At 39.9% G+C, this 14,608-nt stretch overlaps 1 protein-coding gene across 1 annotated transcript; it reads left to right on the top strand.

The window, feature by feature from the left end:
* Nucleotides 1-2,001: 2,001 nt before the first annotated feature.
* On the top strand, nt 2,002-6,145 carry mgst1.2 (microsomal glutathione S-transferase 1.2). Its single transcript, XM_086146141.1, has 4 exons — nt 2,002-2,072; nt 2,974-3,098; nt 4,037-4,128; nt 5,359-6,145. Exons 2-4 carry the CDS (start codon nt 2,982-2,984, stop codon nt 5,603-5,605), a joined length of 456 nt encoding a protein of 151 aa, XP_086002267.1. The 5' UTR covers nt 2,002-2,072; nt 2,974-2,981; the 3' UTR covers nt 5,606-6,145.
* The last annotated feature ends 8,463 nt before the right edge of the window (nt 6,146-14,608 follow it).

The following is a 14,608-nucleotide window of genomic DNA, read 5'->3' as shown; positions in this document are numbered from 1 at the left end:
TGCCGATCCGCCATAAGTGCCATATTACTTTATAAGTCGGTGATGACAGGTCATAGACTGTCATGGGACCCTGTCACCTAAATCAAATCTCTACGAGAATCCTTGGTTATCTGCTAAAGACATTCCTCTTAAAACTAATTGCTCCAGTTATTACTCGACGACTAAAATTGACTAAATCTCTCAAAAGGCACGGCTCTTTTGACCCATGGTTTGAAGCCTATCTCTGTCGGCCTTCTGGATCATCTCTAAGACCCTCCTCTGTATACGTAAAATAACTTAATGTCTGTGTCATGTGTTGTGCAATTAATACACACATTTTGTCATCTTCTTAAAATAATTGGAATATAAGTATTTTTTTAAAGTTTTTCAGAAAACACTAAAAAACTGAGCTGTCATATTGAATAAGGAGTTGATTCAGGCACTTTTTTTTGTCTATGACGATATGGAACACAGCAACTTGGGTTGTGGGAGAATATACATATGCAGTATATAGAAATAACAATGATATTAATAAGATACAATACTACGATAAGATGAAGAAATTGTCTGAACTCGTAAATATAGGAGGATGAGTAGGATGTACTTAAAGGTTTCATTTGGCGTAGGTTGATTTTTTTTGCTCCGACTGGCAATTACGTTTATGTTCCTGTAGATCTTCATATATAGTGAGAAAATATTAGAAAGAAAAACAAATCCGTCACCGGAAATACTTTTTGATTAAGCACACAAAACTTCAAGGCCAGAGAAAGGCAAAAAGAAAATTAAGGAAATAAATAAAAGGCGGTAGCAGAACCAATGAGACAAACTCAAAAACAAGACTTGTAGATGTCAGACTCGGCTACCACTGATGGCTTTGTGAACACATGAAAGAATGATTTACTCACATACTCAGTTGCAAGTGCGGTTATAGATTTTCACCGTTATAATGCCAATTGTATCCAGAGTAGGATTTGGTGAGGTATTATCCCTCCTCACACACCTCTGGGAGTCAACAGGTCCCCACTTGACTTGTTCGCATTCACAGGAAGAAGTTGAATAGAACTCCACAAACCAGCTGATAAAGACCCCTCGGGGAGATGGGGTTCAGGAGGTGAGATGGGGGTTGGAGGTTGGGGTGCTGGACTCAGAAACCCAGCTGCTGATCTGGGAGTTGTTACCCATCGGAACACTGTTCTTGCTAAACAAAACCCAAACAAAAACGTGTGGAGGATATCAATATCCTGAGTGCACCAAGCCCAAGTTGACAAACCAAGGTGTGGAACCAAGGTGGAACCGGCCCGAGGTGTGTGTTTATGTATATATATATACATAAACACACACACCTCGGGCCGGTTCATTCAGACCTAGGATGTGTTATTTTAGTGTTCCCTTTATTTTTTTTAGCTTATATATTAATCACAAAGCAGACCCACCCTCTTCAGGGAAGAGGAGTTTCATGCTTTAAAAATACCCCGATAAAACAAGAATAAATCATGGGTTTGATATTTCATAAATGCAACATAAACCATAATCTGTATTTGTACATGCTAACTGCATAGTAAAATATTACTTCCCAAATATCTCCTATTTAAACATAGGGGGAGGGGCACATAAAACTGCAAAGGAAGGCCCTGGTCCATCGAGATAAAGAGATAACACCAAGCAAGTATGCAGCTGAAGTCACACACACACACACACACACACACACACGCACACACACACACGCACACACACACACACACACACACACACACACACACACACACACACACGTGTTCACGTGCACATTCATTCATCTACAGAGAGTCATTTCAGGTCAAGCCTATCCACACATAATGGCGTCTTACACAAATGTACCTTAAATTATGTCTTGTATTCAGAGAATCTCAAGAGCTGAGAGAGAAAATACACCAAAACAACATTTTGGAGCTTTCTGATCATTTATGTAAGACAGCCTTTGGCCCCAACAAGTGAGGGAGTAAAGCTGCACACAAAGAGTGGGAGGTTCCCGCCTCTCGGGTTAGTGGGTGAGGGGTGAGATAATAGTTTTGTCTAACTGAGTCACTTCCTCACTGCCTCCACATACTCCGCAGGTAAGAACAACAATCCTGTGTCTGTCCGAATGGATATTTTGTTTCCTTTAGATGTGAACGAAAAAGGAAATTGTTGTGGAACACAGGGGCTGTTAACAGTTCCTCCTCGACCAAAAAGCTGGATCTGACTTTATCTCCGCTGCCCGCAATGTTTCTGGCCCATCTTGTGTCTCTGCAAGCTTCTCCGGCCCGCAGCTTTGCACAACAAACTTTTCCAGTGGCTGCTTAAATTTGCGTGACATCCAATTTCCTAGTAGTTTCTTCTTTACATTCCAGCGTTTTTTACTTGGGTTTCTTTTTGTTGTTTCTATTCCTTTAACAGTTGTGTACTGATTTTCAGACATTTTTTTCAGACAATTTTTTCAGGTGGCATTTCTATTTAATACTTTCGTATTCCTCTACTAAATTTTCTGATTCAAAATGTGCAATTTCCCCTCAGTATCTATTACTTCTAAAACATTGTATGTTTCCTGTTATCTATACATTTTTCATTCAAATAAAAAAATAAATATTAATTATTTTACATATGTATCATGCATTTATTTATTTACTTTTTGCTTTAATTCATTAAATTTATTTACTTTACTGAATAACTGGTTTATCCTGTATTTGCTTGGACAGTAAATATCTTAAGAAACATTCTATAGCAGCCTTTTTGGGGTTATTTGGTCTGCAGTTACAGAAATATTTCCCCTGTTTTTTTTTCCTTTTAGAGAAAAACTTTTTCCAACTTTTGTCAAAGATTTGAAACTCAATTTTCGATATGTGCCTCAGTTCTGTTACGTCCTCTAAACTCCGAGGAAGCGAGCCTGGAGGGAGATTTAAAGCAGTTATGAAATTGTGTGAAATACCTGAAGAAAAATAGGAAACTTCCCCTCACGTCTGTCCTTATCTTGCACAGCGCCAGAGATGGAGAAGCTGATCCAAGACGAGGTGTTCCGGGCTTTCAGCACCTACGCAGCTATTGTGATTGTGAAGATGCTGCTGATGGGACCCCTGACTGGATATTTCCGCTTCAGCAGAGGGGTGGGTGACGTCAATTTATTGTTGCACTCACATTTCACATCCAGGTTTGCTCCTTATTAAATACTGTGGCTTGTTTTATTCAGGTGTATGAGACTTGGGGTTTGTAAAAAATGTATACATACTCCATTTTGTGAGAAAACAAATGGGTTACTGGATCAGATACTTTATTTTGATAGAACATGTATATTCAACCGAAAGCAAACACATAAATAAATAAGACAGTTTGCATTTCTATCCATTTGAGTTGGGTATATCCATGTATCTATTTTTGCATATTTTTGTCATGTATTTATGGAAACATTGTGGCGCAGTGAGTGTGTTTTCATGTCTCTACATGTGGCCCTGGATAGCTGTGATAGGTTGCAGCCCCCATGTGACTTTAGCACAGGGAAAGTGGTAGAGATGATGAATGAATGAAAAATTATTTATATATATGAAGACATGCGTCATCATCAATAATAATGTGATTTTTTTTTATATGTGCCTATCAAACATACCCAAGTGGGCAAAATACAATCGAGCCATTTTTTACTCGAGTAAATCCCAGCTGATTTGTGGGTTATTTCTCGCTGTTTTTTTAACCTCATCTATTTTTATATCTTTGGGGTAAAGTCTAGCTCATTTAATTCTTGCTCATAGTTTATTTTATTGGCCGGTTTAAGAGCAGGATTTTCTTGTGACATTGCAAGCAAAAGAAATATAATGACTATTAAAATATTGTCCCTGCAAACCTGTTTATTTTACATATATGACAGATCGTATGATTTATAAATGTAATAATCTCGTATATAAACATGGTCTTGAATTATAGACTTTGTTAGTTATTTGAGCATATCTGCATTTCTGTAATGCCATCCCATTCATTTGGTTTATAATTGAATGGTGCCCAGCAAATGCTCGAGATTTGAGTTTTCCAACACCATTTGTTCTGCTTCAAGAGCTTTGCCAATGAAGAAGACGTGGCCAGAAAACGTGAAGAAGAGCGGAAGAAGATGCTGCGAACGCATCCTGATGTGGAGCGAGTTCGAAGGTGAACCATTTGTTTCCCCATGTCTGTCTTCTGCTATCACAAATAGAGATGTGAACTTTTAAACAAGTTACGAGCGTTTGAGTTCCAGATTTGTAGATCACTTTCCACTGACATCAAATGTCACTTTCAGGCCCCTCTTCAGGAATATTGCCAAAGGATACCATCACTTCCTAAATTTGTCTTGGGTTGGTTGGCAAACAGACCTCCCTCAGCCTGCTTTACTCTGAGAGGATGAAAATGTGATGTGATAATGTAATGATCCCATGTTAACTTCAACCTCAGACACTTCAGCACCAGATGGTTTCAGCTCTGTACTGACACTAGTTTGACCTCTTTGAGCTTTTTATTTGCATTTTTCAACCAGACATATTTTTCCATTTTGTCTATCTAAATTTATACCTGCAATTATTTTTCAGATTTCAAATTTTTCAAATTGTTTTGAATTTCAAAGCCAAATAAGCTCAAATATGTCTGGAGTTGAAATGTCAATCAAATCTTACAGGACTCACTGCTTATTTGGTGAATATCACACATTATATATATATATTTTTACATTAATCGCTTACCATAGGGTACAATCTACCATTAATGTCAGAATAATTAATGCATTACACTATTTTCCAAAGGAAATACATGTTCTGGTCAAATGGTAGCTTCAATGAATATGTGCATGTGTGCAAAATTGTATTTTGAATTGTGTAGCTCTCTCAGGACAGGGTTACAACGCACCGGGATGAAATCATTTCAGACACGCTAAAACATTGCGAAGTCGATGCCATGTGAATTTTCTCCCATCATTGTGAACCCTCGCTCTCAAAAGGATGTCATTTACACTCCTAATATCATAGAATTTGTAGAGAAGCTGGTAAAGCTTTTTAAATGAGCTTTAAGGTAATTTCCCAGGCTTCTAGAGTCTTTAGAGCGAGAAACATATTCTTCATATCAATTTTATCAATATAATATTGTTTCTTTTTTTATATTGACAATATGAAATGTATTATAAATGAAACACTGTCCTTGATGCGCCTTGTACAAATGAACTGACTAGATAAAGTGATAAATGAATTGCACGCATAAAAAGACTATCAAAACGAATGAAAGAGCATGTGATTAAAGTAATGTTAGTGGTAACACCGTATGCCTGCATGTGTGTGTGTCCATGTGAAACAGCTCCCACAGCTTCATTGAGTAGACAAACATGAATGTCATGCTGTGTGTTTTCGTCTCCAGGAGCCACCAGAATGACCTGGAGAACATCATTCCCTTTGTGATGGTGGGTCTGCTCTACACTCTGACGGGACCCCCGCTCTCACAAGCTCTGCTTCACTTTCGCATCTTTGCCGGTGCGCGGATCATCCACACCTTGGCATATGTGTTAGCTATTCCTCAGCCCCTCAGGGCTCTGTCCTGGATTTCAGGCCTGCTGGTCACCTTCTCCATGGCCTACAGGGTTTTCAGTGCAGTGGTCCTCCTCTAGAGACCCCAGCCGGACCACTGCTTGAAGCCCTCTGCTTTCTCTGCTTCATGTACCCTGATACATGAAGCTCCTGCAGAATTAACAATAGCTTGCCTTTGACCCACAAAGAAAGCTGCAATTGGTTTCTATTTTGCAGTGTGACAAATTAAAGCAACTAAAACTCTTTTGCCAGCAAAATCTATATGCTTAAAAAACATATTGACATACATTGTGCATTTTTTTTCTGGAATTTTTAAATTTTCCCCCACTATGCTTTATTTCCTGCCAAGTTTGATCATTTGAAGTATTTTGTCTTGCTTGGCTTTGTCACTGATTATTTTCGTGAAGGTCAGTGACAAAAACATAGCATGTGGAGAAATTCAGTGCTACAACTCTGTCCACCATTTGAATGTGTCAGAAGACATGAATGCTGATTTCAGTAATAGATGATTAATTATTAATGTTTGAACTTCCGCTTTGAGATATCTTTTTATTGTGTTGGTGTGATCCTGTTTTTTGTTGCAAAGCTGATTTCTACATTTGTATAGTAAAGAGTTTTACTCTCTGAATGTCTCGCCTTCACATTGATTTCACAAGGTTAAAACATAATACTACTAATAATAATAATACTAAATTTGGACCATTGCAGAGATGGTGTTGCACAATGTGAAGAGTGTGGTATCAAGCCAGCAAAAACATGAGCAGTGAATTTGAAAAAGTAAAAGAAATAAGACTTTATATCCTTTCCTAATATTATTACTTGTGTTAGTACATTAGTGATTGGCCCCTCCCCCCCTTTATCAGCTGTCAGGCCAACTAATCTTTGGGACTCCCGCTTTAGTTTTTTTCTGCTCATGATGACTGTGCAAAAAAGAAGGCAAGACCGGCTCACTCCACAGATTGTTCTTTCTTATTGCTGCAATGATAGAAAAAGTTAATTTTAAATTAAATTAGGAATTATAATTCACAAATTCTATCATCATTCATTTCTATAGTTTGTGCTATAAATCTCCCAAAGGTAGGATCGAGACCTGGAATGAGTCTCTCCAAAGAGATTAATCTTAAATCTTTTACTCATGGAACTTATTTTTTCAGTTCTAGTTAAATCACGTGAACAGCCCTCAGCTGAATGTCCTTCTCACAAGACAGATGCTGGTTTTTCTTGACTGCCGTACAACAGAGAGTAAGGAAAGGGACGGTATGAGAGGAATGTGACCTCTAATCATCGTGTTTGTGAACCTGGAAGACACTGAACTGGTTTTGTCATTAGGAGACAAAGTTCATCCTTAGGAGTGCAAGTTCATCCTGATGTGGAGCAAGTGTGCAGGTACAGCTATTGCCCAACAGCCTTCAAGCCATGACATGAAGAATTTTTCTTTTTGAACGTTTCCCAGTGGACAGAAACACTATGAGAAAGCTAAAAGTTTCCCTTTTACATTGGGTATTATTTGAGATATATGAAAATTAGGAAAGCTCGCATGAAGATTACTCTGGTTTTGTTTGGGAAACCAAAGTACATTGAAAGGTTTTGAATTTTTTTTTTTTAAATGGGCTGAAAAATCACAAGTTACAAATAATTTGTGAAATTCCTCAAACAATCAGGAACAATTTGTGATTTCCTGTCCTTATACTTTGGTAAGTCCAATTGGAAGATTATTGCTTTACAACATGGACATGGACATGAACCTTTATGATCATCGTCATCATCGGTGAAGGGGCAAGGTGCTAAATTGAATGCATCTTATAATATTTATGTTCAACATTTTGACTGTGGAGTATAGGAAACTATCTATCTATCTATCTATCTATCTATCTATCTATCTATCTATCTATCTATCTATCTATCTATCTATCTATCTATCTATCTATCTATCTATCTATCTATCTATCTATCTATCTATCCCTACATATGTATACACATATACACGTATATAAACACACACATATGTATAAATAAAGAGACAATTTTATGATCATCATGATTTCTAATATATAAGACTTAATATAAAATAATTGTTTAATTACTATGGTTAAAACAAATAGGAGAAACACAGTGTGTCGTCTTTTCTCTCTAGACAGAGGAACAGCAGCCCTGAAGCGCCCCGTCAGTCTCAGTCAGACTGTAGAAAGTGAAGAAGGTAGCATTTTATAAACCCCACTGTCAACAAATGTAATGATGAATAGATAATGAGCCTTGCGAATTTGTAAATACTACTTTTTTGTGCGTTATCTGATCTGCAGCGATGACGTGAATCCTTCATATTTATGATAAATCTTTTCGTCAGACGACCTTTTTGTTCTGCTCATTTAAGATTTACAATCAAAGCAAGCAAAACGTTAACTGAATTGTTGTAACACGCTCATGAACAAATTATTTATTTATTGCTGCCTTACAGTGTGCATGTCAGGGCTCACCTATAGCAGACTTAATCATTATAGCTGTTGTACAGTAACTAACAGAATAAGTAATAACCTCCGAAAGAAAGAGGTCAAACCAGAAATACAGAAATATACAAAATATATATAAATTTATAATATATAAAACAGTATCCTCATGAACCTCCTCTCTTTTTAAATTTCCTTTGAATCTATATCCAGATATTTTGCAGCCAAAAAGTATTATAACATGCTAAAACCATAACATGATTGGATTTATGAAGTGTGACATATGGCAACCAATTGAAAAAACTGTTACGTCTTTTCAATTTTGGTATTCTTCAGACAGAAATGTATCGGAGGCCAGCGGGTGACCTGTTGAATTAGAAACAGGAAAGAACTTGCATGCGAGAAGATAATAACAAGATCATAAATGTGCTATATAATGTAAGAAAAAACGTGACATATAAAATGACAGCACGGCAACACATGGGGATGTGCAGCGACCAAAATAGGACCCTGATATTCAAGAGTCAAGATTCAAAGCGTTTATTGTACCATGCACGGTGTAGAAACATGTTTCCCCGTACAGTGAAATTCCTACTTTGCTGTCTGCAGTGCATTTGTATATGTACAAATGTGTGTAGACATCATATAAACATGATTATAGAATATGAGCACTGCAATAGAACAGTGGCAGTGCAAGAAGACATTTGAGTGCAGCTTGGCAACTCACAAAGTGCAGGTGCGAGGATGAGTGCAGTTTAAGTGGACAGTAGACTTTACATGTACAAGAAGAATGAGTGTCAGCTGTTTAAGAGTCTGATGGCAGCCATGTAGAACGAGTTCTTTAATTGTGTCATTCAACAGTTCACACTCCTGTACCTCTTGCCGGAGGGTAGGAGTGTGAACGGTCCATATTGGGAATGGGCGTGGTCCTTGGCGATGGAGGCAGCTCTCCTGTGGACTCTGCAGTGGTAGATGCTCTGCAGAGAAGGCACTGGGACTGGTGATCCTCTCTGCAGTCTTCACCACTCGCTGCAGGCATTTGTAGTCCAGAGCAGTGGTGTTGCCGTACCACACGGTGATGTAGCTAGTCAGGAACCTCCTGACTAGCTGACTAGCTGTACCTCCTCAGGAAGTACAGCCACTGTTGAGCCCTCTTGACGGTCTGTGTGGTGTTGGGGGACCAGATGAGGTCCTCGCTTATGTGGATACCAAGGAATTTGAAGCTGCTCACCCTCTCAACCTCAAGACCTTGGAGGAACGGTGGCTGATAAGGTCTCCTCTCCTTCCTCATGTCCACTATCATCTCCTTGGTCTTGCTCATGTTTAGGGTGAGGTTGTTGTCCTCACACCAGACTGACCACCTCCATTCTGTAGGCAGTTTCACATCCCTCTCCAGTGACGCGTCCTATCACTGCGGTGTCGTCTGGGAACTTCAGGATATCGTCCTCATAGGAGTCGACACAGTCGTGGGTGAACAGGGTATAGAGGATGGGGCTGAGGATACATCCCTGAGGAGTGCCCATGTTCATGATGATGGTCCTTTTACCTATCCTGACAGATTGGGGTCTTCCAGTCAGGAAGTCCAGGAACCAGACACAGAGAGTGGGATGCAGGTCAAGGGTAGACATTTTGTTAGTTAGTTTGTCAGGTATGATGGTGTTGATTGCTGAGCTGTTGTCCACATCCTGATGTGGAAGTCTTTGTTTTCTAGGTGGGAGAGGGAGTAGTGATGGGTGGCGGCGATGGTGTCTGAGGTGGACCTGTTGGACCAGAATGCTAATCGCAAGGGGTCAAGGGTTTATGGGATCTCGTTCTGAATGTGGACCAGCACCACAATCTCAAGGCACTTCATGATGATCGGAGGGAGTGCTGCTGGCCTGTAATAATTCAGGCCGTTGGGGGGGCTCCTCTTGGGTAGAGGGACGGTGGTTGTGTTCTTGAAGTAGGTGGGGACGTTGCTCTAGCTGAGAAAGAAGTTGAAGATGGTGGCGAGAACATCAGCCAGCTCACTGGCACAAGCTCTGAGTACCTCGGCATGCCTGGTCTGATGATACTGTTGGGAGAGAGGAGGAGTGGGGGGGGAGGTCACATCGTATGTGGGACTCACTTCTGTGTCGTGGATGGGGTTCTCGAAGAGGCTGGGCTGTGTGCGGAGATGCCAATGCTGGTGTTGGTGGACTTGTAGTCCGTGATGTGCTGCAGGCCTTGCCGCATCCACATCCCATATACGATTGCTGGAGCCTGTGTAAAAACAAAACATATGAATATTCAGACCTTTATGTAAATTCCAGCACTGTGGGCTGCACAGTGTTGACAGTCAGCCAAAAAGAAGGTGCCGGGGTGGGAGGAGATCACAGACTTTTTCATTCTGCAAATCACCAGTAAAGAAAACACCAGCAAAGACTATGGGTGAGCAGAGGAGGAGGTGGGCTACGGGGAGCACAGAGGAGGCTGAGGGTGGGGCTCACCAGACTTAATAAAACACCGCACTTAAATAGGCAAACATCTGACGGAATTATGTGAGCGCTGTCATGCTGGGGGAATCATCAGAGCGCGAGTACTGCGGAGAACGGGTGAGGCGGGGAAAATTGAACGGGCCATAATCAGAAAGCTGGGAATAGAAGAACTGAATCTGCAAAGTGCATTTACCATCAGAGTAGGATGTATGATTCAATATTTGAAAGAATCAGGGCTAGGGAAATAGTGTAATGCTCATTCGAGTAATATATATGTAATTCTTGGGATGGATAAGCCTGACTGACACCCCTATGTTGGAGGTAGTGGTAGTGTGTCCCACAAAGAAGAAACTGTCACCTCCCAAATCTCACCTGATCCCATCTTTCAACATTTCTTAGTTAATAAAATTGAACTTTTCACTCACAGGCTGCCATTGGTGTTTATGTTGAAATGCTGTCTGGGTAATTATGTAATGAGGTTGACCTGGGGTCGGTCCCAGTCATTTTACCCTACAGTGCAAAAAACCTGTCATCTGTGTGGCCCATCTGAGAAAGGAGGATAACGAAGAAGACAAAAGTCAAACTGAGCTTCAAAATGAAGATGAACAAAGATGCGAAGAGGCAAGAGTTGGAATCAGAGTCGCTGGTGGGCGTGTGGCTACTACATTACTATCCTAGCAGAGAGAGAGTACCTGTTGTCAGGAATTTCACTTTTTGTCATCAGCTCTTCACCCAAGAGTGACCGACTTGCTGTGCTTACTGACTGGGTGACTCATTATCAGCTTCCTCTGTGATCGTGGCGGTCTTTTGTCATTAGATGCTACTTCTGCAGTATCCGGTTGTTGACATCCTTGCAGGAGAACATCCAGCGTCTGTGGCATTTCTTCGAGAGGGCTTCACTCATTCCCTAAGGACCTTTTGTATGCTTGTGAAAAAAAAAACTGTAGGCAGGGTATTTGGGTTTAGTGCTACATTACAACTAGCATCACCCGTAAGCTCTTTCAGCAGCTTAGCTCGGCTAAATGCTTCAAATGAATCTGGAGAGAAGTGGCGAGAACACTGCCGTGGATCCTGAGGAAGCATCCACGTCCACAAGCAATTTCCCAATCCTTTCTTCTCTTCTATTCCCTTGGAAAGCTGTGGAGGCCGGCATCGGTCCCTTTGTTTCCCTTGCACTGGAAATTGCACCCAAAAGCAGCACAATGTGGTGTTATTACTGTATATACTGGGCGAAAGTTAACACTTAGCAGAAAGCCAAAGTTAACACAATGCAGTGTTTATGTCATCAACCAAGCATGCATTATGGTAATAAAACAATGAATGAAATTAAAGTTCAAAATATGTGTTATAAATTGTGTTTTTTAAAGATGCCCCCTTCAAAGACTAGTCTGGCTTCCTTTAGTCTTTCTTTCTTTGTCCGAGAGTTGCTTACAAATAGCTAAAACCAATTAGTGAGACCGGTTTGTTTCTGGGTCCCGGAACTGTGGAGGTGACTTGCATGTTGATGTTTTGCAGCTGCTTCTACAACTACTTACTAGATATTTTTTATGTCTGTGTTGGGTAAACTACTTACTTTGACAGACTGTTGCACAGTTCTGGGTGTTTGGATTCAGGAGGAGAGCATTTAGTGTCAGATGACTGACACTAGTTTTGTGGATGCTTTCTTTTTGTAGTTATAAACTGCCACTATGCTGTGGGTGTGGCTTTCCAATCCCACAGATGTGTGAGCTGCCTTCAGATTTTTCTTTTGGGGTTTGTATTTGGTGTTGCGGAGTCAATCATACTCTGTCACATATTTAAAGTAGTGAGGGTCAACAATCCAGAGCAATGGTGAGTGCGGAAAAGAAAGGATGTAACGCATTCAAGCTGTTTGGAACAGGTGGAGTAAATGGTCAGGGGTAATTTGTGATAAAGGTTATCAATCAGAATGAAAGGGAAGGTGTAGAAGATAGTGGTGAGACCAGCAATGCCATACGGTTTTGAGACAGTGGCACTGAGGAAAAGACAGGAAGCAGAGCTAGAGGTAGCAGAGATGAAGATGTTGAGGTTCTCTTTGGGAGGGATGAGGATGGATCGGATCAGGAATGAGTCCTTCAAAAGGACAGCACATGTTTTAAGTATTGGAAATCAAGTCAGACTAGGATGTTTTGGTCATGTACAGAGTAGGGATAGTGAATATATTGGCAGAAGGATATTAAGGTTGGAACAGCCAGGCAGGAGGACTATAGGAAGACCAAAAATAGATTTACTGGATGGATAGAGTGAAAGAGGACATGAAGTTAGTTGTTGTGAGAGAAGAGGATGCAGAGAACATGGTTAGATGGAGGAGGATGATTCCCTGTGATGACCCCTGAGGGGAGCAGCCAAAAGGGAATGAAGAAAAAGTCTATCATACTTTCGGTTTCTGTCCATTTTCACACAATATTTTTCAGTCATATGTTGCTGTCTTGTGTGTTCACCCTTGAGATCATATTGAATCGTGTTTCCTGGGTGATGGCAGACAGGAAAGGCCTGCTGATGGGCATGAAAGGGAGATGTCACTCTACACTCCTCTGTGTTCTCACCTTGACCTGAGGAGGTCTGGTTGACGGCATGGCTGGCAGGAGTTCATTTTGGTTTGGCACTCAACTGTGTACCATCACTATAGTCGCCCTCAAAATGCTTACATATATAAATAATTATAATGGGTGGAATTTGGACAGGTGACTTATACACAATAACACTTCCAAAATACAGCACCTACAGTAGTAAAATCTTTTGAAGCCCACTGGGAAGCCCGGAACCAAAGGAGCTCCTAAAAAGAATCAAAAATCTTTTTTTCCTTTCGTCTGCTCTCTTCAGGGGTCGGCCCAGCGGATCATCTTCCTCAATTTAACCCAATCTTCTTTATCCTTTTCTCTTGCACCAACTTACTTCATGTCCTCTTTCACTCCATCCATAAAGCTCCTCTTGGATCTTCCTCAAGGCTTCCCTAGAATTGTTGAAAATGTACTTATATTTTGGTGGTGGTAGTGGGACAGACTCCATCATTGTTTCTGGTGGGATGGAGAAGTGGAGGAGATGGCAAGAGAACTCCTGTTGGAGTTGGATGTCTTCCAATTTAATTGTTAAAATGTGATATTTCAGTATTATATTTAATATTAGCATTTAATCAAACATTTAGCAAATCCACAATTTTTTCAACTGTATGTATAGTGTTTCATTATTAATTTCCGCTGCTGGCAGATAAAGATAAAAAAAAAAAATCATCATATTTTGATTACAGCTAAAGAGGGAACATTTTTGTCATAATGTGCTACAACTGATAATACAAACAAAGACCACCGCTATGTGTGCGTGTGTCTGTTAGTTAACAGTGTGTGATATAATAAGTTTTCGGAGGAAATGACTGTTGGGAACTGTTTGTTCTGTTTTTTATCTCTTTATATTGGTGATTATTTCTGCTTCTTTCATGAACCTTACTTTGTCGGAGAATTAATTTCAGGCCTTAAAAATATTAAAAATAAATGCCATGAAAAAATTAGTTGGACATTATTAAATTAAAATCAGAAATAAATGATTTACAAGCCATCAATGATTTACATGAAATTCAACCAGAAATCAACAGAGACGAGCAAGACACAACCCAAAGTCCACAACTGACCAAAAATCTACAAGACATTAAACTATAAAAAAGGCAAACTATTATAATGATTAAAGGATGATTCCTATCTTGTATTAGGATGTCAGGTAGTTTATCAAATATTTATTTACATTATTGCTGAGAAATGATCATATAAAACCCATACGCGTAGAAACAAATAATCAGAAAGTCAGCTAGAGACAAGGCTGAACACAGTAAAGTCAACTCCGACATGAAAATGATTAGAATCAAAATTATCCAAGAAATTACCACAAATGAACATGTATTTAGCAAAAGTATTTGATAAAAGATTGCAGAAAATCACCTGCACATCAGCAGCAATAAACAAAACTTAATGTTGCATTTATTGATTTGGCAAAGATTTTACATTGGATGCCCTTCCTGACACAACCCTCTCCATTTATCCCGGGGGGCTTGGGACCCCAAGTGGTTGGATTGAAAAAAATAAATAAAATAAATAAATACATACATAGAGGACAGCATGGTGGCGTAGCAGTTAGCACTTCCGCCACTTGGCAAGAAGGTTCGATTACTACAGAG

This window comes from Fistularia commersonii, chromosome 5 (assembly GCF_037954325.1).
Source record: "Fistularia commersonii isolate RoL2024-O1a breed Wild chromosome 5, RoL_Fcom_v1.0, whole genome shotgun sequence".
NCBI lineage: Eukaryota > Metazoa > Chordata > Actinopteri > Syngnathiformes > Fistulariidae > Fistularia > Fistularia commersonii.
Note: the sequence above shows the minus strand (reverse complement) of the source record. Positions and strands in the feature narration are given on the sequence as shown.